We start from the raw sequence: 26,046 nt of genomic DNA, 5'->3' as shown, positions 1-26,046 counted from the left end.
CTTAGAGGCTGAGCCGATATAAGGTGCTGTTCTTATTAAATCAAATGGCATAATCACATGTAAAACTGTCACCGAGCCCTCAGCAGGTTTTCAGACTGTGAGTGGAATCTGAATTGAATTAGCATTATTTTTAAAAGTCAGTGAGCATTATCATCTCAAAGTGATATATAAGCATCAAAAATGAATATACTTATTTCAGAGAGTAGAAAAACCAAGGTCTACAGAAATATCATAATTCCTTCTTATTCATCGCTGTATACCCAGCGCCTAGCACCACGTCTAGCATATAATAGAGCCATGATAAATATTTATTAAATGAATGAATGAACACTTCTCTCTGAGTTCTCCTCTAGTACTCTCATTTGCAAGATCTCCCTATCTCTGTTTTCAAGATATACAAGGTATTCACCAAGGAACCTCAATGAGATTTACTTTTTCTCTTTAGGGAAGGTATTTTATTTATATATAAGAAGGTTAACAGTTTATATCTAAATTAAAATTTAATAGGCCTTTGGTATAAACAGCAGTGCCTATTATTCAGTGTTTTTAAATGCTATAATAAGCACATTGTTAATCACAAGTTAATACCTAGTGAAGGGAAAATAGATCCCAAAGGATTTTGAAGCATTAGAGTAAAAGACCTGTCCCTTTAAAAGGTCTGCATCTTCATGTCAATGAAAGAGACCTGTAATGTACAAGTAATAATAATGATGATGGTGATGATGATGACTTCTACAATAAGCACAAAGGCAATGGTGACAATAAATTTTACAGTAAAAACTACAATTCTGTTTCTTAACACTGATAGTTCAGGTAAACTGGTAGCCAATTTTGCTATATGTAACGTTACCATACGTGACTGTCCTTAAGCATTTGGTTAACCCCCTTTTGCTGTAAACCTTAACCTTCAGAAAGAATGAACGCAAGCCTAAACATCACCTCTCGGGTAGAACTTTGGTTGGTCTTCATATAATAGACCCAGTTCCTCTGTTGATATCCAGTCGTCCCACCCAGGACTTCAGACATTTACTCTCCTCATGGAAGATCCTTGCTTCCTTTCAGATGAAACCCAGAAACTTCTCTCTGGACTTTGAGGTCTTTAACTAACTTTAACCACCAGAAACATGGCCAGGCCAGGGCAAATCTGGGCGCTCACACTGCATCCTGCATTTCTGAGGAGGTTCTACATATTTGCAGGACTCAGGATGGCAGCAGGTAGGAGTTAAGGAAAAGGCTCCCTACAAATGCTAAGAAAGACCAGAAGATTTTTCCACATACATATGCCAAACAGCTTGTCCACCAACATCACAAAACCAAAGCTGAGTGGCCCTTCACTACCTCCAGTTGCCACCTGTGGTCAAGACTTTTCATGTGATAAAATTTTCGCTTTCGAAGTTGTCCCTAACATTCATTTTAACCAAACGTGGGGTTGTACAAAGTACATACCATCCGTACAATAATGCTGGGTTGACAAAGTACAAGGTAATTTGCTCTAGGCCTTACCTATTTCTTAAAACACCCCTGAATCATCCTTCTCCCACCACGTGGCACTAATTGCTTTTCTCATTGATCGTATCCTAAGTGCTCTTCAAGAGAAGCAAGCTGATCTGCTTGGTGGCACCAAATCCAAAAAATGCATTATCATCCCGCCTCCCACATGCCCCTTTCCTGCCTACCACTTGCCTTGCCTTTCTTTTCTGCCAGTATACAAGTGTTCTTCTTTCAAAATGTTTCAAAATCCAACTCCTCATGGAAAGCCACCTTAACTAATCCCCCTTCAACTGTCCCTTCATTCTCTAGCACGAGTATAGTCTGATGGCCAGAGTAATTATTAATGATAATAGTAACTGTTTACTGAATTTTTGTCATGTGCCACACACTCTGTCAGGTATTTTACACTGTGGTATTCCTAATCGTCACACCTGAGAAGTGGGTGTTATTATCATCCCTAATTTACAAATGAAAAAACAGGCTAGAGTGTCATGTTCAAGGTCACATGGCTACAAAGTGACAAATCCAAGATTCAAACCATGACTTAGCTGGCTGACGAGCCTGTGCTCTTTCTCTCAGCAGATGCTCACTGTGGTACTGCACTGAATTGATGGTGACTTTCTTTGTAAGCCACTCCCCCTCCTCAACCATCACCACCAAAGAAAATGTATGTTTCTCTTGTATATCCTCAATATGCTTGTTGAATTGAGTTGAAGAGCTTAAAGCCAGAAAACACATCTCCTATTTTTTTAAATATATTCCATCCTTGTGCTCTGCACATAAGGTAATCATTAAATGTTAATGACTAAGCGAAATGGAATAAAATCAGTGTTGTGGTAGCCATTTTTAAGCTTTAAGAGTTTAAATGAGTAAGCCCATACACAGCACCACAGCTGGGAGCGCCATATTGCCATTAAGCCAGAAGGTGGATTAGCGGGATGGGAACATTTGAAAACAGACACCACAAGAATGGTTAAATCAGTTTCCCAAACCACTTTCTACAAGTAGCTACTGCTTTTTTCCCCATAATAATTTCACAATAATTAGCCTGCTAGGTGAGAAGTCCCAGGCAAAAATCTGAATGTCAGAGGAGTTTAGAACGTCCACTGAGTACTGGGCCAAAGCTGAACATGGTATGGACAACAGGTAGAGCCATTCCAATCCAGTTGGTCAAAATGTAAGAGAACTGCCATCTATTATGAGCTTCATCTTTCAGGGTAAATGCCTTTGTTCTTTCCATTAGATTGATGAAACGCAAGCTCACATTCCAACACATATGGATATCAAAATGTGTATTTGGTGAGGAATAGTGTCTTATGCTACCAATTTCTGCTTCCTTTTGCTTTCTTTGCTCATAGCACAAAATCTCCTACTTTTTGCCAAAACCTTACTATGTAGCTTTTTAACTTAATTAAATATATAGGCAATTACTGACACCATCTGTCTTCATAGAAAAAGAACAAGAAGTGACACAAAAGACTGAGATTCTGAAGGGAATATTTAGCAAACAAAATCTTCTAGCTCCACTATAGTGATATTTATTTTTAGAAGCCCTTATGTTATTTTAAATCATTTATGTTTCTTAGAAATAATGAATTTGAGCTATACTTACAATGTGGTGGCTTTAGTATGGTTTTTAAAAAGGAAAATACCAAGTAATCCATTGCTTTTTCAGTAAAACAAAAACTTAAACATGCCGTTGAACATCTGTTACCAGTATAGTCTAACACAGCACTTAAAATCCTTTAAAGTCCCTGAAAACCTTTATAAAGTTACATGAATCTTTTGCATAAATAGAACTGTTTTAACAATATGTATATTCCTTTAAACATATATTTTGCTTTCTTAAACATAAGATTCATTGTGTTGCCTATTGTTCTAAGCTCTTATAAATCAATAAATAAAATGGCTTCACTTCCTGGTGAAGTGAGTCTCCCCCTATCATGCCACAATCCTAGCCCACACTAGAGTGCCTACTTATTTATGTCTGGTTTTTTTAACCTTTTCTGATGTCTCTCCACAAATGTCTTAATATGTAAATGATACCAAAGCAATCCACTGAAACTTGATCAGCCTAAGTTAGGAACCCATACAAAATACAAGTCCAAATAAAACAACAAAATTCAGCCCCCATAGGGAGAGCATAGGCAGGGAATGGATACAAAGGAATTCTAGAGAAGAGAAGCGTCACATACGGCTTCAAGAAGAACATGGCAATGGCAGTTACCACCAAGAAGGACAACTGGGTTCTCCTACAGCAATTCTGTGAACTGGAAGAGCAGGTTTTTGAACCCCATGGGGCAGCAACTCAGTGTCCTACATAAAAAATAAGAAGGGTGTAGGATGATAGGACATCAGTACAAAGATGTTACTTTTCAAAGAAATACCTATAAAACTTCTATTCATATTAAAGACTTACACTATACCAAAGACTATGCAATCTCAGATTTGAGGGGGGAAACACCCATGTATGTATTTTGTATTTTTTATTCACTTGTTGATTAAGGAAATATGAAGAAAACTAATTCCGCAATTATTTTCTGCAAATTGCTTGCAGACTGTACAAAATGCTTAAATCAGTGGAGGCAAAACTAAAAATTCACACTTATCTGCCATGACTTATGAGTCTTCTGGTTCATGCTTCTGAGCTTAAGTTATATATTCGGAAACAATGCATTGAATTTTAGAAGAAGAGCTGGGGAGAAGGAGGGAGGAAAGGAGGGGGAAGGAGCAAAATACCTCCCTTAATGCTGTTTCTTTTATTTGCTAGAAACTGAACCCAGGGACGAATGGTGCAAGAAGGGGTCAGTTAGGGCGGCCTCTGGGGTGAAGCCCTGGGGTGAAGCTCAGTGGAACAGAGGCCAAAGTAGCAGCAGAGCCCCGACAAGTAAGCTAGGACTGAGGAACACTTATTCAGGTGAAACTACAGGGTGATTTTCAGTCAGCAGCTACTCAATTGGAATTTTCCCCAAGGCCCTAAAGCTCCACCCATACATTTCTGGAAAGTGCCACAGGACTTTCATTGATCACGGGGAGGAATCTTGGCTTTCTGCCTACACTGAAAGACAGTATTTCTTTGTTTTTATACGGCTCCTTTATTATAGGCTCTCGAAGCGCTTTACAGACAAATAATGGGGACCATGAGGTAGAAAGGTGTTAAGTGGCTTGCCCAAAGTCCCACAGCAAATCACAGGCCTTCCTCTGGATTCAGAACCACCTAGTAAGTGGTGGAGCTTCTGGGTGTGACTGCTGGCATTGGTGTCCTCTCACATCCAAACATTTGTTTCCCTCCTAGGAGGAGAGACATTTCCAAGATCAAGGACAGGAGAAAAAGCCTGGACCTCAGAGTACAGCAAAGCTAGACTGAATCCTAGCCCTGCAGCTTAGCTGTGGAACTTGGAACATTTCTGGGTCCTTTGAGCTTTCACTTCCACTTTTTTTTTTTTTTTTTTTTTTTAAGAACAAGAGCAGGGGAGAGGCAAAGAGAGAGAGAGACCAAGAATCCCACCACAGAGTCCAACACGGGGCTTGAACTCAGAAACTGTGAGCTCACAACCTGAGCCAACACCAAGAATCGGGTGGTTAACCAACTCAGCCACCCAGGCGCCCCTGACTTCCACTTCTATAAATTGAGGATGTTAGTGTGTGCCTCACAAAGTTGTTGTGAGGATGACATAAAAAATGCCGAAGTGCATTTTGCATGACAGGCCTTAAATATACATGAATTTCCCTCATTTTTCATTTCCCCAAGTCTGCCTCCTAAAGTCTGTCCTCCACTTGGTCAAAAGGCAGCTTCTTAAATACTCTTGGCACCAAAAAACGATGGCATATTGGCTTGATGGAGTGCTGAACCTTTCACATCAGAGTCGATAGACAACAAAGGCAAAATCATGGAATTCGGAATCAGCTCACAGGATCGCCAAATCCAAAAGGTTCCATTATGACAAACGTGGGACCTGGCACTCAGCCCTCTACTGTCCCCAAATGAATCAGAATGTATTGGATTATTAGCTTAACCTGATGAGGATGAGGAAGTGTCCCTGTGGAGTCCCAAGCCACGGAAGGCAGGCTGAGGTGCTGGGAGGGGCCTGAAACGAGCGACAGAAGGGAAGAAGGAAGGTGGACATGTGTGGGACACAGCTTTCCTGGGTTACATGCCCACTTGCTTACACCAGCCCTGCCTCTCTTCTAGATTTAACCATGACCAGCTCCACTCCGTCCACGAGCTGATACAAAATGAAAGCCTGCGGTGGGGTGTAGACAGAAACACATTGCATTTTAGAAAAGTGACCTTGTGACCTCAGAGCTAATTGAGTCTTTTTGACATATGCTAACATATTATCCCTTCCAGCCGGTGACTGTATATTGAGGCCAGGTATTAACCCTTGCTGGGTACTCTTTTGCTTTAGTGTATGTAGTATTTATCTTTCATTCACACATGGAAAACTTGTTAAGGTATAGACTTAAAGAATACCTAGGGTAAATTCAGAGGGCAGTTTGGAAGGTGACTTATTCAGTCATTACTTACACTCTCAACTAGATTCAAACAAGTAGCTGTGCAAATTGTGTAGGCATCCTTCCAGGAATGGGTCTCCTGGAGACTGGGTTCTGTGTGTGCACTAGCTTTATTAAGATATCACTTGCCATAAAATTCACCATTTTAAAGTGTACACTGCAATGGTTTTTAAGTATATTTGCAGAGTGGTACAACCATCAACATAATCTAATTTTAGACTGTTTCCCTTACCCTAAGAAGTCATCCGGAACCCATTAAAAATCATGTCCCATGCCCTCTATTCCCCAGCCACTGGAGATTGTTTTCTGCTTCTATGGATTTCCCTGTTCTGGGCATTTCATATAAACAGATCGTACAATAGGTAGTCCTTTATGACTGGCTTCTTTCACTTGACATCATGTTTCCAAGGTTCATCCATGCCATAGCAGGTATCAGGGCTTCATTCCTTTTAGTGGCTAACTAATGCCCCATTGTATGGACAGACCACATTTTGTTTATCTGCTCATCAGGTGATGGACATTTGGGTTGCTTCCACTTTTTGGACTTCCATTTTTTTGAATAATGTTGCTGTGAACATTTGTGTGCAAGTTTGTTGTGTGAATACATGCTTTCATGTTTCCTGGTTATAGTCCTAGGAATAGAATGGATGCGTCATTTGGTAACTGTAAGTTTACCTTTTTGAGAAACTGACAAAACACCATTTTACAGTCTTACTAGCAATGGATGGGGCTTCCAATTTCTCTGCATCTTTGCCAACACTTATTACTGTCTCTTTTATTTCAGCCATCCTCGTAGGTTTGAAGTGGTATCTCTCCTGTCTGTGTTTTAAAGGGAAGAATTTTTCCCTTGTGTTATTTTTCCTTGCTTTATTGATTATTGAGTAACCCAACAAAGATTTATTGTGCACACTTTCATCAAGAGCGCTGTGCTAGTATTACGCAGGATGCAGATATGAATTAGACAGGTCCCTGCTCTTGGTCTCATTCTCCCTAGGAATTCTCAAATGTAAACAAACTTGCCTTGGACTGGAAATCAAGAGCTCTGAGCTCTGATCTGACCTCTGCTCCTGACCAGGCCTCCTCCCCTCTTGCAGACTCAAGCCTAGAGTTGGAGGAGGACTGGATGAGGCCAACTCCAAAACTCAGCCTGCCTATGTTTCTTGCCCACATATTTTGCAACTGAGGTTGTTCTTAATTTAAAAAAAAAAATCTGATTTACTGCAGATGTCAAGGAAAGTGGGAAGGAAAGGCAAATCTCTGCTGCCAACTCACTGCTCTGATGGGACCAGTGCCGTGTAATCATCCTGCTCTCACTTTACACAAGTCTTCTGTGTCCACAATGCCTGGGCATCAGGGGTCCTCCCCAGGAAGAGCCACAGAGCAGGTGCTTTCTGCTTTGAAAATTCATACAAAAGCCTTTTGGAGATTATTTGTAGTAACTTTAAAGGAATACTTCTCAACAAAGCAAATCATTCACCAGCCCTGACATTTACAGCATGAAAATTACAGAGGAAGAATAACTATCTACAGTATGAGATTATTATATTGAACGGCCATGGAAGAAGCATATACAATTACTAGTCCTAGAAACCTGTAATAGGTTATAAAAATTGGGTTTCTGTGTTTATTATAGTTTAGTGCCTAATGTCAAAATAAGAAAATGGCCTTCTAAAAATTCATGATAAAAAAAAGGAAATACTTAAAAAGAAGAAAGAAATGAGCATGTAATTCTGTACCTTAATATAAATAATAATAGTTAGGCCATCGGTATTGAAAGTAACAGAGGAAGGATCGTAAGTGTATGTAAGTAGTGGAAGTAACTTGGAAAAGGAGGCAGAAAAGGCAAGGGTATACTAAAATTTTTGTAAATTTTTTAAACAAAAGTGAAACACATCAGTAGAGCTGCTGACAATGCAGGTTTAAATTTCAGTAGTTTCCATTTTGGATCCACAAATTAATTATGAATATAGTTCCTGCACACCCTGAAAGAACTTCCAAAGTCACAGAGAAGCTTCTAGCACTACAAAGCAACGGGCCTATTAATGCTGGTGAATAGGTGTCAGGGAAAGAGCTGGACCAGGACTCGGGAAACGTGGGCTCTGATCCCAGCTCTTCCCCTAACTGAGGGAACTGAGCGAGTCTGTTCACCTCCCAGAGTCTCATCCATAAAATGGGGACGTGGAGGATGTATTAGGCCTGCAGGACAAGATTGTTTAAGACCTCTCTGGGCCCTGGGTATGTTTGGTTTTTGAGAGCCCATCACCCTACATCATATTACATGTATTCAAATGCACTTTCATGGAATAGGATTTAGATATAACTGTATGAGTTGTGTTGCATTTAACTAGCATGTCAAATTTGGTCAATATTTTAAAAACATTGATTACTTTGTAGTTTTTGTTTTCTATTTGGGATCCAGTAACATTCCCCCCACTCCGCTTCCCTGCAGAATCCAAATATTTTGAAGGCCTTTGAAAATCATGGAGGCCCTAGGCATGGTTGACTACTGGGTCCCGACTGCTTGGTGGCAGGTCCCAGGTTTTCTGCTGTCTCTGACCCCGCAGACTCCATAGGCCCGATATGAGGCAGTGTCCGGAGTGGGCAGTACTGAAAATGGATACTGTGGTTGCTCAGAGACAGCCTTGTGAAGCTGTGACATAAATCATGTCCAGAAGGATAAATAGAATTAATAGGGACGGGGGGAAGGCTTCCAAGAAATACTAAGAGTTGCATTTGTTGATCAGGGCCCAGGGCGACTGCCTCACAGAGGGGCAACTGTAGTTCTCCTTAGCCTCTCCAAGAGACTGGGCCATCCCAGCAGCTGCCACTAGGTGGCAACATGCCAAGACGCTGTAGTCGCCTCTGCCTTTCTATGGATTTTTAAAAATATAAACAATCCTTACCAAATATCATAATCATATTAATATTTTGCTAACTGAACATTCTTACAGTGCAGTGTACCAACTTCTTTAAAATCAAGTATCATGTATGTTGTTTACCACCATGGGGAGTTCAGTGCTGTCTGCTGATGATCAACATGGGAAAAGATATTACTTAGTAGCTACCGAAGACGGTACTCTCTCTGTATGATAGCCAGAATTCTAGAGCCTGGTTTTTTTTTTTTAAGTTTATTTATTTATTTTGAGAGATACAGAGAGTGGGAGAGGTGCAGAGAGAAAGGGACAGAGAATCCCAAGCGGGTTCCACATTGCCAGTATGGAGCCCAAAGCAGGGCTCAAAACTCATGAACCACGAGATTTTGACCTGAGCCGAAACTCAGAGTCAGAATCCCAACCGAGTCACCCAGGTGTCCCCAGAGCCTTTCTTTAACAGCATCTTAGAAGAGGTAAAACTGTTCCCTATCTCTGAGAAGCAGGCAAAAACACTGAAGTCAAGAGCTGAGCAAGTGAGTTACGGCTGCCCCGACTCTGCTCCTGGGCTACTGGGAAGAAGTCAGGGTTCAAACAGATTTTTGTCTGCCAGATTCCACAAGTTTCTCTTGTAGTCACTGGATCCGCACAATCTCTTTCAGAGATAGAGGCCATTACAGATAGGTCTGTGTTAACATACAAGGAAGCTGAGGCCCAGAAAGAAGAAAGTTAAGGTCACACAGATGGCACAGGGCAAGACCAACACTCCCACTGAGGTCCTGCAACTCTGGTTCAGTGGTCTTGCCACTCCAGTGAAGCTACTCGCCTCCTTCTAGGCATAGGCCCCTCCGTTCTCCACTACCCTGAGCCTGCAGTCACTTCTTTCCCTACCAAGCTGCCTCTATCCATCTCAACCTTGTTTCATCTTGGCCTAAACATGATGAGAAGCATGGCGCCTAGGGAAGGCTTCATGTCCTGTTGGTCATGTAGACCAAGGTCCCATAAGCCTTGGCTCTCCCCAGACAAGGAGGGCCCTGAGCCCAAGGCCCAAAAGTGACAACAGATAAAAAGGTGCCTCTCTAGCAGGGGTTGATTCTGCTCTATCCCTCTACCTCAGCCAAGCATATCCTCCTGCTGAGAAGGGAGAAAAGGTGTCTGAGATCTCACTCCATCCTCTAGAACATCATTCAACAAAAACATCTCAAACTTTTCACACCCAAATCTGAAATCGTGAATTTATGCTTTAAACTATTCCTCTAGCAGTCTGCTCCCCCCACCCCCCCCCAGCATGTGGTAATTCCATCCTTCTATTTTTTCAGGGCAAAAGTCTTGAAGATATCCTTGACTCCTCTTTCTTGCACACCCTGCATCCAGCCCATCAGTAACGTTCTTTAGGATGCAGTTTTGAAAGGTGTATATAATATGACCACTTCTCCCACCCTTTGCTGTTACCACGCCGACCCAGCCACCACCATCTCTCACCCAGTTTACTGCAACAGCCTCCTAACCGGCCTCCCTGTTTCCATCCTTGACCCCTCATGGTCCCTTCTCCCCACTAACAACTAGAGTAACCCTTTAATGTTTTCAGTTAGATCATGTCACTCCCAGTGGAGTTTGGTCTCCAAAGTTGTAAGTAGGAAATAAGGCCTTGGCATATTACTTTGTCCAGTAAGGACAGAGGGAACCTTGGCCTACCCATGCCTGTGCTGCCCAGCAAACAGAGGGGGCCTGGTCTCTTATAGCTCAGTTATAGTTATGGGGACCTATGGGTTTGACAGAGGATTTGTTCTCATTCAATGGTGGATTTCCCGTCACACTGAAACTATGAAGAAAGACATGAAAATGGGCAAGGAGGTGGGGCATGCATCCCTCAAACAAAGCAGGCTGCTTTAAAGGCCTGTTACCTTCCTGTGGTAGGTGAATTCTCAGTGCTTCCCCCACTTGCCTTCTCTGGAGAATTTGCCTACAGAGTGAGCAATTACCGCAATTCTCAGTTAGTCTCATAGATGCATCTGTGAGGGAAGGTCCTTCAGGACTATTCTCCCCAGTGATGAGTGGAGGAAAATGTGGCCCAGAGGAGCAACTCACCAAGGATCAGGGATATTTGTCAGACACTGGTACTAAAGGTAGGACTTTCAGCAAGACACATAGTCTGCCCAGATCTCAGATTCTTCTTCTTATGATAAAAGAAGATGATAAAGAAAAAGAAGAGAAAACCTAGAGATGAATATGTAAAACATCTATGGATCCCTTCAAGCTCTGAAATCCTACGATTCTTCCACAAATGTTGTTTGATCTATAAATTAGTCTTTTGGTCCTTTAAGACCTAGATGCCCATAAGAGAAGGTTGGCAAGACCAAACTCTTTGCTACAAAACTTTATTTGCAAGTGCAGACAGGATATGGGCCTGGGTACGTGTGTGCGTATCTGTAGGCTCTGCCTCCCATCCACACTGTCTGTCACAGGAAAGAGGCCAACATGGTTGGGGTGAGCACAGCCTTTACCTGCCTGGAACACCCAAACACCCAAAACAAAAGGGTTCAATACTGGGCCGCTCTGCTACACCTTCCACATGGGAGGATAATACCCTTTTATCCCAAAATTTGTGGTCCAAATAGGATGCGGAACCTGGGAACAGGACAATTCTAGGCAAGCTTGCCTCTACCTGACCCTGTCTTCTGCTTGTCACATGCTTGTTTAAAGGTGGATGAGGTTGTTGCAGTTTCTGGGTTGCCTCCTGCCCTGTGTTCTCCCCACTACAGCAAAGACTGAATCCAGCACAGTGCTGGTCAGAGCGGTGGAGAGCTGGGGCCTCTGAAGTACTCCCCCAGCACACTCATGCTGGCCCTGTCTCTTGCTGAAGTTGTAACAGGCTTTTTTGCAATTAGTCTGATAGAGAATATGGCCCATGTGTAATCTTTCTAGTAGCCTTGTTTAAAAATGTAACAAAACATAGATGAACGTGGTCTTTTAAAATTTTTTTAATGTTTATTTATTTCTGAGAGACAGAGAGACACAGAGACAGAGCATGAATGCAGGAAGGGGTTGAGAAAGAGAGAGACACAGAATCAAAAGGAGGCTCCAGGCTTTGAACTGTCAGCACAGAGCCTGATGCGGGGCTCGAACTCACGAACCATGAGATCATGATCTGAGCCAAAGTCAGACACTTAACCAACTGAGCCACACAGGTGCTTTTGAACATGGTGTTAATAATGTATTTTACTTAACCCAACATAACCAAAATATATTTTACATAACCCACATTTCAATATGTAATCAGTATAAAACATTAGCAATGAGATATTTCACAGTACCTCCTCCTCAGTCTTCAAAGTCTGGTATGTATTTTACATAGATAGCACATGTCAGTTTGAACCAGCCACATTTTAAATGCTCAGTAACCACAAGTAGTTAGTGGTTACCATATCAGACAGTGCAATCCAGAGTATACATCAACATCTATATATAATTACACTTACTGCTAAAATGCTGCTAAGATCAACCACTCACTGTTAACATTCTCTTATATCCTCACCTAGTTTTTTTCTATGTATAATACTATTTTCACAAAGCTGAAGTCATATATCCTTCTCTTGCTATTTTGTGTATCTTCCTACACCATCAAAAACTATTCACAATCATTATCTTTAGTGATAATATCATAGACAATCCCATTATTTGGATATGCCATAACATTTTTAACCAATATCCAAATGCTGAACAGCTGCAATCTTTCAATCTTACAAGTAATGCTGATATGACTATTTTCGTGTTAAGTATTCTTTGTAAGGCCTTGATGCAAATGTCTCTAGGATTCTAGTCATTTTTAACAAAATGATTTTTACATCAGCAGTAAGTCAAACAATCATCAACTAGTGATTTATGACTGGTAGCCGAGACACCTTGTTTTCTCATCTCACGTCTTTGATACCTGGCTCTGTATCCTAGGCAAATGACTTTACTCTAATTTATACAGTAAACTGATTGCATTAGATGACTTTTAAGGGTCTTTCCAACAGTAAACTTCCATGATGTTTTTTCCTCATCCTCATATCTAGTCAATTAATCTATCAAGCTAGTCATTACAAGTCCTGCAAGTCACATCAAAGCCACTCCCTAACATTTAAAAATCCATCCACTTCTCCCATCCCCACTCACACTGCCTTTGTACAGGCCACCATCATTGTTCCACTAAATTGTGATGGGCGTATCCAGTGAAGAGAGAGATTAGGTTCTAAAGTTAATAATGAAATCCAAAATCAAGAATAGGATTAAATGAGGTATGTGTGAAAGCAAGAGGGTGACATAGAGGAGATGCGTACTGAATGTTTCCTATATTGGAATCTGACACCAGCTTATCTAGGATCCTGACCCCTAAAAGTTGGAGTGGAGTTCACAGTGAGGCATCAGAGGTGCTGAGGTGCCTGCTGCAAACCCAGCCCTGCCCCATCCACGGGTCCTGGTGGGAAGACAAAGGCTCAGCAGCTTCCGCTAAAGGGCTGACAGTCTTAGAGGGGGAGACAGGAACCCCTATACACAAAACAAGCATGCCTCAGGCAGTGTCTTCAATGGAAAAACCAGATGGAGAACAGAACAATTATCTGAGCAATTCAAGCAAGCCTGCTGTTGAGGAAAAGGCTTAACGAAATTTGTTCTATTTCTTTTGTGAACCAAGGGTTTAGGGCAGTCTGGGGAAGCAAAACTACTTCAGCTCTAGAAAGAGCAGAATTCTAGCCTGTGTTCTATGACCTTAAGCAAACCACGAAGCCACTCTTTGATCTCAGTCTCATTGATCAAATGGAGACAGAGTGACACCAATCTTGCCCAAATCTAACCACATACTGGACTGAGTTGTTGTGAGGTTGAGGACAATGATTATTACGAATGGGAAAAACAGTTGTTAAAAGGGGCAATCTAACAGCTACAACAGGCAACTGAAAATGTGTCTCCTAAGATCCTACTTTCCAAGGAAATGCTTAGTGATCAAAAATAACATTTATATTGAATCTTATCATTTGTAAGGTAATCTTAAGTGCATTTATTTTGTTTTCAAAACCCTGCGTGATAAGTATTATCATGTGCTCCTTTCACACTCAAGGATACTGAGATTGAGGGAGCTTAAATAACTTGGTCAAATTTACACTATATGTAAATATATGTATATTTACACTATGTGTAAGGGCCAGATTTAGGCTGACTCCTTGGATCTCCCTGTTTCCCCTATGCTGTGCTGCCTTCCCATTAAAATCCTTATCACTAGAAGTGCACTCGTCATGATGAGCACTGGGTAACATATGGAATTGTTAAATCACTAGATTGCACTCCTGAAACTAATACAACACTGTGTGCGAACTATGCTGGAATTAAAACTTTAAAAATCACCAAAACATTAATATTATTAACATAAATATTAATAATGTTTGTTATATACATTTCCCTTTAACCAAGGACTCAAAAACATCAAAAGAGAAACTCTGGGAAAAAGTGCCTGACATGCAAGAACGGCAAATTCACTTTCTCGTATTAAGAAAAAGTAGCTGTCCCCATCTTATTTGCATTTTATGCCATACAGCAGGAAATATTTAAGTTGACAAATAGGATATTTACAACTGCAACAGATACTTGGCAGTTAGTTTTTAACAATTGTTGCAAATGTGATTTATTTGCTATTATAAAAGGGCATTACTGTGCGAATATGACTCCTGAAATTAGCTTCAGTTTAGCAAGGGGCCTTGACAGCTTGACCTCTTAATATCCTTATAATGATGCCATTTACAGTCAATGCTTACACAAGTCACTCACTGCTACATTTGTTTGAGGAGTCCACTCTAGGGCAGATGTATTATGTATTTTAACATATAGAGTTAGTATGTGGGGCACATGGAGGCCTTCTAAGAGGAAAACATGTTTAATCAAGTCTTCATGAAAATGTGCTCGTTTCCAACTTCCTACAGTGAAAATGCGTTAATGCTAATTACAGTGTACTACAGAAATACAATACTTCATGTTTTCTCCACAAGACATTTTCATGGCATGGATTATAGTAAACAAGAGCATTTTTCAACCTCTGCAACTTTAGCTTTTAATGGGACTAGGAAACTGGTACAGGTTAAGGAGTGGCTGGGCTCAGATCAGTGCCATCTTTGCCAGCAGGTAATGGGAAAAGGGTATACTTGGAGCCAGAAAGAACTGGATTCAAATCCCAGCTTGGCCATTTCCTGGCTATGTGGACTCTCTGAAGCTCTGTTTCTTCATCTATGACATGGGACTATTATTTTTGAGGTTATTATAAAGATCTGAGCTGTTTGTGAAGCACTTGGCACTTTGTAGGTACTTGAGATCTGGAAGCCAGTCATATTTGGGTTGTTTGCCAAAGCTCAAATGTCACCTTCTCCATGATGCAGCCCTGACTTCACTAGACAAATCCAGTAGTAGTTTGTTCCATCCTTTTATTATATCACGTATTACATTGTGTTGTAAATGACTGAATACATATGTATCTTTCTCCTCCTTGATGGAAGGACCTTTGCCTCTTTACCTTTGCCTCTCCAGTAACTAGCACAACAACCTTGAACTTGCCTTCACTAGCCTTGAGCATTGAACAGAGGAGGATTCTGGGGGCTCCTGGATTCAGTGTGGGGGTGAGCATGACAAAGGCAATTAAGGATGATGGTTCACCCCAGGAGAGGGGAGAGGTAGCACATTCTCTCCCATTGCTGGTTTATAGTAGATGCCCAGTAAATATCCATCAAAGGAATTAATGGCTGACTTAACTATTGAGTGGCTTACACTAACTTATTGCTCACATATGTCTATTTTTTAAAGCATTTTAATTTTTATTGCATCATCATATTCTTCTAATAGCCCTGCTGTTCAGTTAGGGTGGGCGTTCTTACAGTTCTCATTTCCCAATTGAGGATACTGTGGCTTCTTGGGGTGGTGAAACGATTTTCCCACACTCGTGGTAAATGGCAGTCGCGCTGAGATATACAGGCCAACCATGAGTTTCCCTAAAGTTTCATAGTGAGATTTCCTGGCACTGATTTTTCTGGAAACAGGAGAGTTTAACCTTTTCTCCTATTCACTCCGCCATTCTCCCTCTGTCTGCTCCTCTTTAGGCCCCATCCTCTGAAGCTTCTGTATAGTCTCATTTTTCTCAGCAGAAAACATTGTACAACTGGGGAACTCGTACAGGGTGAGGACTGGCTGGGCCAAGACCAGTGCCATCTTTCACCTCCTAGAAATGGCAAGCCACAGGCGGGATAGTTGAAGTCCCCATGAGCCTTTTGGAGCCCAGTATCTCCAGAAGATTAGCTGGGCCACGTGTTTTCATTTTTGTAACTCTTCACAAGAACCTTCAATTCTCTGGTTAGAATCGGATCAAAGGTTCCCATCCTTCAGTTGAATGAAGTAGAAACAGAAGCAAAGGCATCTACTCCATTCAGTCACACGTATACTGGTTTGGTTGGGTCCGACGTGGTTTGGGCTGGTAAGGGTTGGTTGGGGCTTTCTCTCCTAGTAGCTGATCTCACCTTCACTTCTGTTGTAATCAGGTGTGGGCAACGGGACTTAGACTCTCATACAGTGACCAGCTGGCCCTGACTCAGCTCACCTTATACCTGACCAACGGCCATCTGGACTGCAGTTTGAGCACCCTTAAAGTGCCCAACTTTGTTCCCAAGAGAAAGAAGATGATGAGCTGTCCTAAGGCCCTCTCAGTACCGGTAAGCAACAGAAGCTTCCTGATTCTCCACAGTGTTCAGCAACACTCAACTGCCGATCCCTGAGCTCTGGCTATGTGCCCAGCTCTTTGAGCATACAAAGAAGAAAGAACCTCAGACAAGTCACTTAGCCTCTCCAAAATGGGTTTCTAGAATACAAGCGTATTGGCCAGAGGAAAAGGGAGAGGGTGTTCCAGAAAGGGAAAACACCATATTGGAAGGGTGAATGAGCATGGGGCTTTCCCACGGTCTTGCTTCCCTGGACAAGTTCTTTAAATACCAGCAACTTCGGAAAAAAAACATTTATTTTTCTAGCTCCAATCTCATTTTTGAGCTCCAGACTCCTAGATCCACCATTCCATAGAACTTCTCTAGAACGTCAGAGTCAAGCTGTCTCAAACTGCATTGATTGTCTCTCCTCCCCCTGTACTTCCTCATGGAGGGTCCTGCCAGAGGCTGACGGGACACCTCCACCCCCATATCCAGTCAACACCAGCTCATGTTGATGCTAGCCTCAACTCTGACCCCTCCTCTCCCTCCACAAAGATATGCCTTAGTTTTGCTCCACACTAAGATTCCCTGCCTCCTGTCTCTCCCCTCAGCCTAACCATATGTACAGTCAAGGTGGTCAAGGTGAAAAGCAAATCTGAGCATGCTACTCCCCTACTTATGATTTTGAAAGGATTCCTGTCATCCTCAGGAAAATTCCAACTTCCCAGCAGGGTTAATGAGAGCCTTCATGACCTGCCTCTTTCCAAGGCCCCAACCTCCCATCTCATCACTAGCCACACTGCCAGGGTGGCTGGGGTCAGCTCGTTGAGGTTTACCAACCTTAGCACCCAGGGAAACAAAGCACAAATCTCCATGGAGACAAGGGGCTAGGTTAGTTTTGGGGAAGGTGAACAGGGGTCAAGAGGACCAGATGGCGCTTAGTGTACATGGAATATGAGACCAAATAGGGGCTCTGGCTACAGCTGCTCTGACTGCTGCCAGAGGGTTTCTGCTGCCTCTCCCACAACAGTGGGCTTCATACCCTTTCCGCAAATGAAAATCTACTTGAGATGCTAATATATCAAACATAAAAGAGGAATTCCAGTGGTTAGTAGGACCCATACTTGTGCCCTAGAGATGCTTTTTTTTTTTTCAGAGCAGGATCTCCTGCTTCTCTGCGGAGCCTCTTCAGGTCCAGGAGATACCTCTGGATTTAAAGAACCCTTGTTGGGGGCTCCTGGGTGGCTTGGTCGGTTGGGCGTCCAACTTTCGCTTGGGTCATGATCTCGTGGTTTGTAGGTTCGAGCCCCGTGTCAGGCTTTGTGCTGGCTGCCAGCTTGGAGCCTGGAGCCTGGAGCCTGTTTCGGAGTCTGTGACTCCCTCTCTCTCTCACCCTCCCCTGCTCACACTGTCTCTCTCTCTCTCTCCTAGAAATAAAAAATTAAAAAAAAAAAACATTTAAAGAACCCTTGTTGGACTCTCGCCAGCATCCCTAGAGTCACCTTCCTTGGCAGGAACTCAGCGTACATTTGGAAGGAATAGCCTAGAGGGGGGTATCAAATGTCTTGGGGGCTCAGGCAGCAGTCTCCTTCTTGATCCACTTGTCCAATGAGATACCTCGGTCACAGGAAAACTCTTGATCTCCTTGCTTATTAAGAAAGTAGCAGAGTTGGACTGGGGAGGAGAAATTGGTCTCTTTTAAGTAAGTCCCAGAACCTTGCTGAGAATCTACCAGGTCCAACTCCACCTGTGGCTCCTATCCTCACCTAAGGGCATACAGGGCCCTAAGTTCAATGATGGACAGAGGGACAGCAGTAAAACTTGAGCCTTCCGACCTAGCAAATCTAACTGCATGCCATTTCTAAAAGGAAGCTGGAAACTGAGTTAGTATTCAGTACAAGACTTTCAAAGACAATTTGCTGCGTTTAAGTATGTTGCTTCAGAAGGCTGTAAGCAGAAGTTGTACTTTGAATTAGAAGCACTCTCCCATTTTCCCCATCTTGCCTATAGGTTTCAATCCTAGCCACAGGCAACATACGAGAATTCTCCTGTGATCAAGAGTCTTAAACACTTCTAGGAATTGCCTGCACTCGAGAGGGAAGCGTTATGATTTTCAATAATTCAAATGTCTCTACAATACTAAAGAAAATCTATGCAGGTTTTCTGATGCAGGGATAAATTGAAAGTGCTTTTGGTTTTAGAGAGATAAATGGATGTCTTCACCCTGGTGCCACTGTGCATGTGTGCACGCACGTGCTATGGTACGTGCACACAGTGTGATAGGCCATTTTTAAAAGAAGCAGCCATACTTGCACACACAGTGCAATTTACAACCAAACTGAAGCTTCCTGAACAAGTGTGAACCGGCTGTGATGCCATCAGATTTATGACCAGTCAGCTGACAGCCCCCTTTGAAGACTGAAATACAAGGAAAGAAACTGATACAACCACAGTGATAAAGAAGGTGCATTTAGGACTAATGCCTACAAAATGCTGCTGGCTTGGGCCTAGTCCTTTAAATAATATGCTATGAGGGCAGGGGCTGGGGGCAGGGGCAAAGACTCTTCTGGTCTCAACAAAGAGCTGTTGTCCCAAATCAGGAACAGGTGGCAAAGAACTGTCACCCAGACCCAGTCAGTCCAGGTGCATGGGCTTCTGATCCAATGTCCTCCACAATTAACTGCTTGAAGGCAGAAACCAGGTCAAATGAGCCCCAGACATGCATGTTTTAGAAAAGAAAAGGAGTCACCTAACGGCATTTGAACTTTTAATTAACATTCTGTCAGAATGAGCATAAAGCATTATTACCCTTTGCAATTGTTCTTATGCCTCCTCTCTGTGCACCCTCCGCCACCACAGGTGGTGAGTGGCCAAAAGGGACCATGTTTGCAAACATCTTAAAACAGCCCAAGTCATTTATAAGCATTTTAACAGCACATGATCTGTAATGAATGATTAAGTAAAACCTTTTGTGTTAAATTATGATGTTAATAATGATTCTGTCTCCTGTAATTTATTATGAATTCTCAAATGCTTCGGGTTTGATTTTGATAGAATGCCACAACAACGGAGTTTATGTGATGACTTTATTTTTAGAACTCCTTCTTTGAAGGCACACATTTCCCCGCTACTGCTGCTACTGTAATTATGTACAAAACCAATCACTCATTAGAGTTAGGATACATTATCTTCTAGACAGATGAGGCTAAATAAGCAACACATTAATAATTCAGAGAGCAGTTCATTATGCATGTGGATGCCTGCTTCGTAACTGAAATAAGAACCTCATCAGCCTCTGCCAACCCTTAAACAATAGTTCTGTGTTATTGCAACCACATTCAAGTTTACGCTTGTTAAACTGCTACTTGGATTATTTTATCAAACATTCATTTATTTGTGGTCCCTTACTGCCGAGAACAGATTTTGGAAGCTCCTTTTTTAAGTTAATGATTTGAGCAATGGGTGTTATTAATTCTCAGAATATTATAAACATGATTAATTTTCAGGCAGAGATTTATTACATAAGGATTTCAACTATGTCAACTGAAATGCATCACTGTCAAAACAAGTATCATGGCGAAAATAGAATATGCTCCACACTTCAAGTGCTGGTGCTCAGAACTCAATCAATTTAAATTGTGGCTGAAGCAAAATTATATTCTCCAGTGAAAAGGAGTATTTCAGGCTTCCTTTATTTGGCTTGAAGCATTCTTGTTAGATTGTGATTTAGAAAGGTAGTTTAATAAGACTAGACTTCTACCGATAATATTGTCTTCTATTTTTTTTCTCTGTTTTACTAGAAAAGGCTAGAAATCTCCACACATTCCAAATGTAGCCAATGAGAATTTGGAGTGAAGAGCACTGGTCTGAAAGTTATGGCTCATGAGTTCTGATCTCTCTCTGCCTCAGTTTCCTTGTTTATAAAATAAAGGAGGATTAAGCAACCCCCAAGATCTCTTGAGGGATTTGATTTTATGGAGCCTATAAGATGAGCTTCTGTAAACATGCCTGGCCCAGGAAGCCTCATATACTATAGAGTGCTCAGGGGGACACAGGAAGGGCCCATCCCTCCATACTGCAGCCTTCCATTAAAAGATCGTTTCCCTGCAAAACTGTTTAGAAAGAAGTAGTATTGTTGTGACAGGTCACATCCTAAGTCCTCATCAGCCATCACCTTAGCTACCCGTTAATCCTTTCAGCAGGAATCAACTAGAAGTAAATCCAACAGATATATAGTCAACACCTACACTGTGTCAGGCATTCTCCTAAGCACAGAGGATATAAGGAGAGGTAACAAAGAGCTCCAAGTTTATTAAAACACACAGGCCAACAAATAACCATAATGCATAGAATAACACGATAACAATATCCAAAATGTATTAAGTCTTTACTCCACACTAGGTACTTTAAGTGCTTTACTTAAATCCTTATACAACCCCAGTATACTAGACAGGTGCTACTTTTATGCTAATTTTTAGATAAGAAGACTGAGGTTAAGAAATGTTAAGCAACTTGTTGAAGGTCACTCAGCAAGCAAGTGTGGAAGCTGGAATTTAAGCCCAGGCCTGTCCGACTTTAAAGCCTGTGTGTCTGCACACCTTTCTGTCCAACCTGACTTGTACTGGCTGAGAGTCAGTGATCTGGCCCCAGAGTACAGCTTACGCTTATCTCTAAAGAAGTCTCTGATTGAGGCCATAGAGAAAGCTCTTCTTCCAAAGGAGGCCTCATCTCCCTCTATGATGAGGTTGTTTCCAGGCATACTGCCATTATCCACTGGCTTCGAATCTACCCTGAGCTAGGCCAAGACTCAGCACCATGGCCAGATGGTCATGGAGGAGTCTTGTCATGCTGTAAACTCCATTTAGGTTGTAATTTCCTTGGCAAACCTAAATGGATTTTATAGCATCAGAAGAGCTGATTACACAAGTCAACCTTAAAAAAAATGTTTTCTCTTTGTATAATGCTTTGTACCTTAAATAGGCATGAGCTTATTTGATCCTCATGATGACCCCAAGGAATAGATAACACAGGGATTATCATACCATTTTACAAATTATGAAACTGAGGCTATGCAAAATTAAGTGAGCTGCCCAAAGCCATAAAGTTAATTAAGTAGCAGAGCTCAGGTTTTCTGATTTAAGACCCTTTTTGATGAAAACATTTCTTGGTTGGTTGGTTGGCCTTTAATTTCAAGAACTTACCTTCTAAACTGAAATTATTTAGTTTAACAAATGATAATACGAGCTAACAATTCTTGTCTGCTTACTCTATGCCAGACACTGTCCCAAGGTCTTCAGATACTCATCTAATCCTCACAATAATATTGTCACCTGTGCTATCTGGCTGACTAAAAGACAACCCTAGATTATCATCAGTGTTGTTCTCTGGAAACTGAGGAGTTGGTTAAGTCTGAAAAGAGTATTGGCAGTATTATAACACATTTGTTAAGCACTTAATATAATCCAGGAATTTCACCCAGCATCAGAGATACAAAGACATGTGCCAGAGTCCCTGTCTTCGAGAAGTTGAAAAGAAATAGAAAGTAGATTGGGGCACCCGGGTGGCTCAGTTGGTTAAGCATCCGACCAACTCAGGTCATGGTCTCACAGTTCATGGGTTTGAGCCCCTGTTTCTGATTCTGTGTCTCCCCTGCCCCCTCTCTCTGCCTCTCCCCGTGCTTGTGCTATCTCCCACTCTCTCTCTCTCAAAAAAACGAACAAACATTAAAAAAAAAAAAAAAAGAAATAGAAAGTAGATAGCACATACACAAGGAAAAACCACAAGGCCTCATGAAGGTGCCGTTTGAGTGATGGACCCCAACCTGCTGCTGGAGTTCTTAGGAGAAAAGACTGGGGACCGGCAGGGACAGGCCTACTTCTTCCACTGGAAAGAAGGGACTTGGTCTAGTCTTACAGACTAGGGCAGTCACTACGTGGCAAGGGGAAGGATCTCCCCAGCAGAAGGGATGAAGGCTGAAGAGAGTCCATGGTCTATTAGGAGATAGTGACCCAGGGGCTGGGGCAGAGAATTTGGGAGGGTGGAAGTGGGAGAAGTGGTTGGAGAAATACCCTGAGCCAGTATAGGAGAACCCCAGGCCGGGCGTATGGATTTCGTCTTATAGGCATGGAGGAGACACTGAAGAGTTCTGAGCACTGACCAACCCAGGTCTGAGAAACAATGGGTCTTGTGGCAATGCTTGGAATCCCAGGCACCAGCGGGGGAGGGAGCAGCCCTGGAAATTACATTTAGTGTAGGTCCAAAATGCCCTGGGGCCTGTAGACGCTTTCAGAGAAAGAGCAATGACAATAGCAGCTGTTTATCAGGTGCCCGGTCCTGGGCTAGGTGCTTATTTAATCACCAAAAGTCAGACAAGTTAAATGACACATTCAAGGTCAGTCAGGTTTTCAATATCAGTCTTTTTAACTCCAAACAACTTTTTCATCACAGAATTCTGTTTGCATCGCCACCTCCCTAGTAGAAAGGAGAAGGAGCTGTTCAGGCCATGAAGCTCTGGAGTAGCATGGTAATGGAGATGGAAAAGACACAGCCTGGAGACACATACCAAATGTTCTGGCTTTTCTTTCAGATTCTTTTTTTTTTTTTTTCTTTTTAATTTTTTTTTTTTTAATATTTTTATTTTTATTTCTAGGAGAGAGAGAGACAGCGTGAGCAGGGGAGGGTCAGAGAGAGAGAGAGATACGGACTCTGAAATAGGCTCCAGGCTCTGAGCTGGCAGTCAGCACAGAGCCCGACGCGGGGCTCGAACTCACGAACCGCGAGATCATGACCTAAGCGAAAGTCGGACGCTTACCGACTAAGCCACCCAGGCGCCCCTTTTCTTTCAGATTCTTAATGAATCATAACTCCAGGTCCGGGAGGAGGGGGACTTGCAGTCTGTCTTCATAGAGAGGAAGACACCTCAGGATAGCCCGTCCTTACTTCTTGTCCAATAATACTGGACAGTGAGCTCCTCTGCCATGCTTTGGAGCCAAGATGCATGGCGTTGAGCTTGAGCCCACTGCCAGTTGCCTGCCTACTTCTCTGCCTCGCTGACTGGGGCCTAGTCTTGGGTTTGCTAGTTTATATACTATGGCAGCATAAGACAAGTCTAGAAGACAAAAATAACCTTGGAATTATCTTGTGAATTCATGGTAATTACCACGCAATTACATGCTCAATAACCACAATGGAATTCCAGAGTATTTACAGTTCACTTCCATATACAAAAACTCAGGCTTCTGGGCCGTTGTGGTGAAGGCAGGAACATGGCACAGCCTGCCATGACAGGGTGAGCAGGCCTGGTGCTCACACTCCTCCAGAATCACTGAATAGCTGAGCCAGAACTTCTCTTAGCCAGTTCTGATTACCCCACCAATAATTCCACCAAGTCCACCAGAGCTACAATGTCCTCCAAAATATATCAACTGGGGGCAAGACCTGGAGTGACTGCCCTGAGTTACCACACTCTGGGGATCTTCTGTCATTCTCTAGGGTCTACTTCTGCCCCAAACACTCTCTGACTGGATGCCCCTTGAATTACGCCTCTTAAGTCAGAGGGAAGTGCTGTAGACTTACTCTATTTCATGCATCCATTCTTTCTTTCATTCAAGAAAGACCAAATGCTTGTTCTGTGCTAGCATCATGTCCAGCCTGGAGATTCAGACACCAAGCAGTGCCTGTCTTCAGAGAACACCCAGTCACGACAGGGAGGCAGCCAGAGGAACAGTTCATGAAAGGTCAGAGTGATAACAAAGCACAGTTGTTAAGGCATGTGAGGGTCCAACAGATTTTCTTCTGCAAAATTAAAATTCTCGGTGGCTACAAATGGGACAATACTAGGGGCGCTATACAGCTCAAGATGCATTCGCCTGTGGGAGCCTAACATTTTCATAGAGGTGGACTCCACCTACATGTGGGCAGACTAAGCTTAATAGTACTGAAAACGTGACTATCAGACATGGTCCTTTCTGTAAGTGTTGAAAGAAAAGACAATATATGTGGGGAAATATGTCACAAAAGATGCCCCTGAGATGAGAGAGAGGGAGAGAGAGGGAATGCATATGTGTTGTACAGGGAAAACCTGTTCACCCTCCCCTGGGCACTCAGTCAGCCCCAAGTTCCCCTGCATTCTCCCAGAGACAGAGAGAACAAGACTTGACGTTTCACAACAGTGTCAGGCCACTATGATCCTTGCAGCCATACGGGGACCAATAATACCTCCTTTTCCTTTTCCTGCTCCAAGTCATCGCACAAGGGCAAGCACCTGGCTGCCCAGCACCCAAAGGTCCCCAAAGTTCAAAATCAGTGCCAGCCACCTTCATTTCCTATGCCCTTGGGTTGGCCGTGGCCCTCTGCTGTTCTCCAAATTTCCAGTTATCCAAGGACAAATATAACTGATTTTCAACGGCGAATATCATATCTGACAAAGGACATGCTACAGAATTGCCAGGATCCAATACTGTCTTGTGTACCCACTAAATTTTAAAAGTTTTAAGGAAATATTATAACTGAAATAGTTTAGGCCTAACATAACCAAGGCTCTTTGGGATAGTTTCCACTGACAGGCAAGCAAGGTAAAGAATAGCAGTTTCTCAAATAAAGTAAGCAGTTAGAATCAAAATTCTACCATTGGTCCTCTCAAGAAGGTGGACTACCCTTAGTGACTTGTTTCCAAAGAGTGTAGTACAGAAACAGGTAAAAGTAACTTTACAGTTAAAAAAAAAAATGGCAAAAACTACCTCAGTGAGATCAAAATTGGCATCTTCCATCACAAGTTAGGTTGATACAACTTGATGTATGAGGTGATGGAAATACCCTCATGGTCCTTTTCTCAAAAACACATTACCCCAGTCTAGTCAGGAGAAAAACATCGGACAATCCCAACAGAGGACATTCTACAAAATACCTGATCCGCACTCCTCAAAACCGTCAAGATCATCAAAAACAAGGAAAGTCTGAGAAACCATCACAGCCCAAAAGAACCTAAGGAGACAACTAAATAACAATGCGTTATCCTGGATGGGATTGTGTAACAGAAAAAGGGACTTAGGAAAAACGAATGAAATCCAAATAAAGTATAGGCTTAAGTTAACAGTAATGAGGCAATTTGTTTCCTTATGTGACAAACATACCACAAGTTTACAGGATATGGGATGGGAACTCTCTGTGTTATCTTCACAACTTTTCTGTTAACCTACAACTATTCTAAAGTTAACGCTTATTTAAATATTCTGTCAAGAGGGGCGCCTGGGTGGCTCAGTAGGTTAGGAGTCTGACTTGGGCTCAGGTCATGATGTCACCATTTATGAGTTCGAGCCCTCTATATGGCTCTGTGCTGACAGCTTGGGGCCTGGAACCTGCTTCAGATTCTGTGTCTCCCTCTATCTCTGACCCTCCCCTGCTAGCTGTCTGTCTCTCTCTCAAAAAATAAATATTAGGGGCGTCTGGGTGGCTCAGTC

General features: G+C 42.4%; 1 protein-coding gene across 4 annotated transcripts in view; it reads left to right on the top strand.

The window, feature by feature from the left end:
- The window catches only part of IQCH (IQ motif containing H), a 210,240-nt gene that overhangs the window by 166,212 nt on the left and 17,982 nt on the right, over window positions 1-26,046 (top strand). For 3 of the 4 annotated variants that reach the window (XM_077746671.1, XM_077746665.1, XM_077746657.1), the window contains one exon: window positions 16,430-16,600. In XM_077746671.1, coding sequence (XP_077602797.1) covers window positions 16,430-16,600 — 171 coding nt within the window. Of the gene's footprint in view, window positions 1-1,062; window positions 1,125-16,429; window positions 16,601-26,046 lie in introns of those variants that run through there. The other variant, XM_077746680.1, reaches the window with a different exon arrangement.

This window comes from Crocuta crocuta, unplaced genomic scaffold (assembly GCF_008692635.1).
Source record: "Crocuta crocuta isolate KB4526 unplaced genomic scaffold, BGI_CrCroc_1.0 scaffold130, whole genome shotgun sequence".
In the NCBI taxonomy this organism is placed as follows: domain Eukaryota; kingdom Metazoa; phylum Chordata; class Mammalia; order Carnivora; family Hyaenidae; genus Crocuta; species Crocuta crocuta.
Note: the sequence above shows the minus strand (reverse complement) of the source record. Positions and strands in the feature narration are given on the sequence as shown.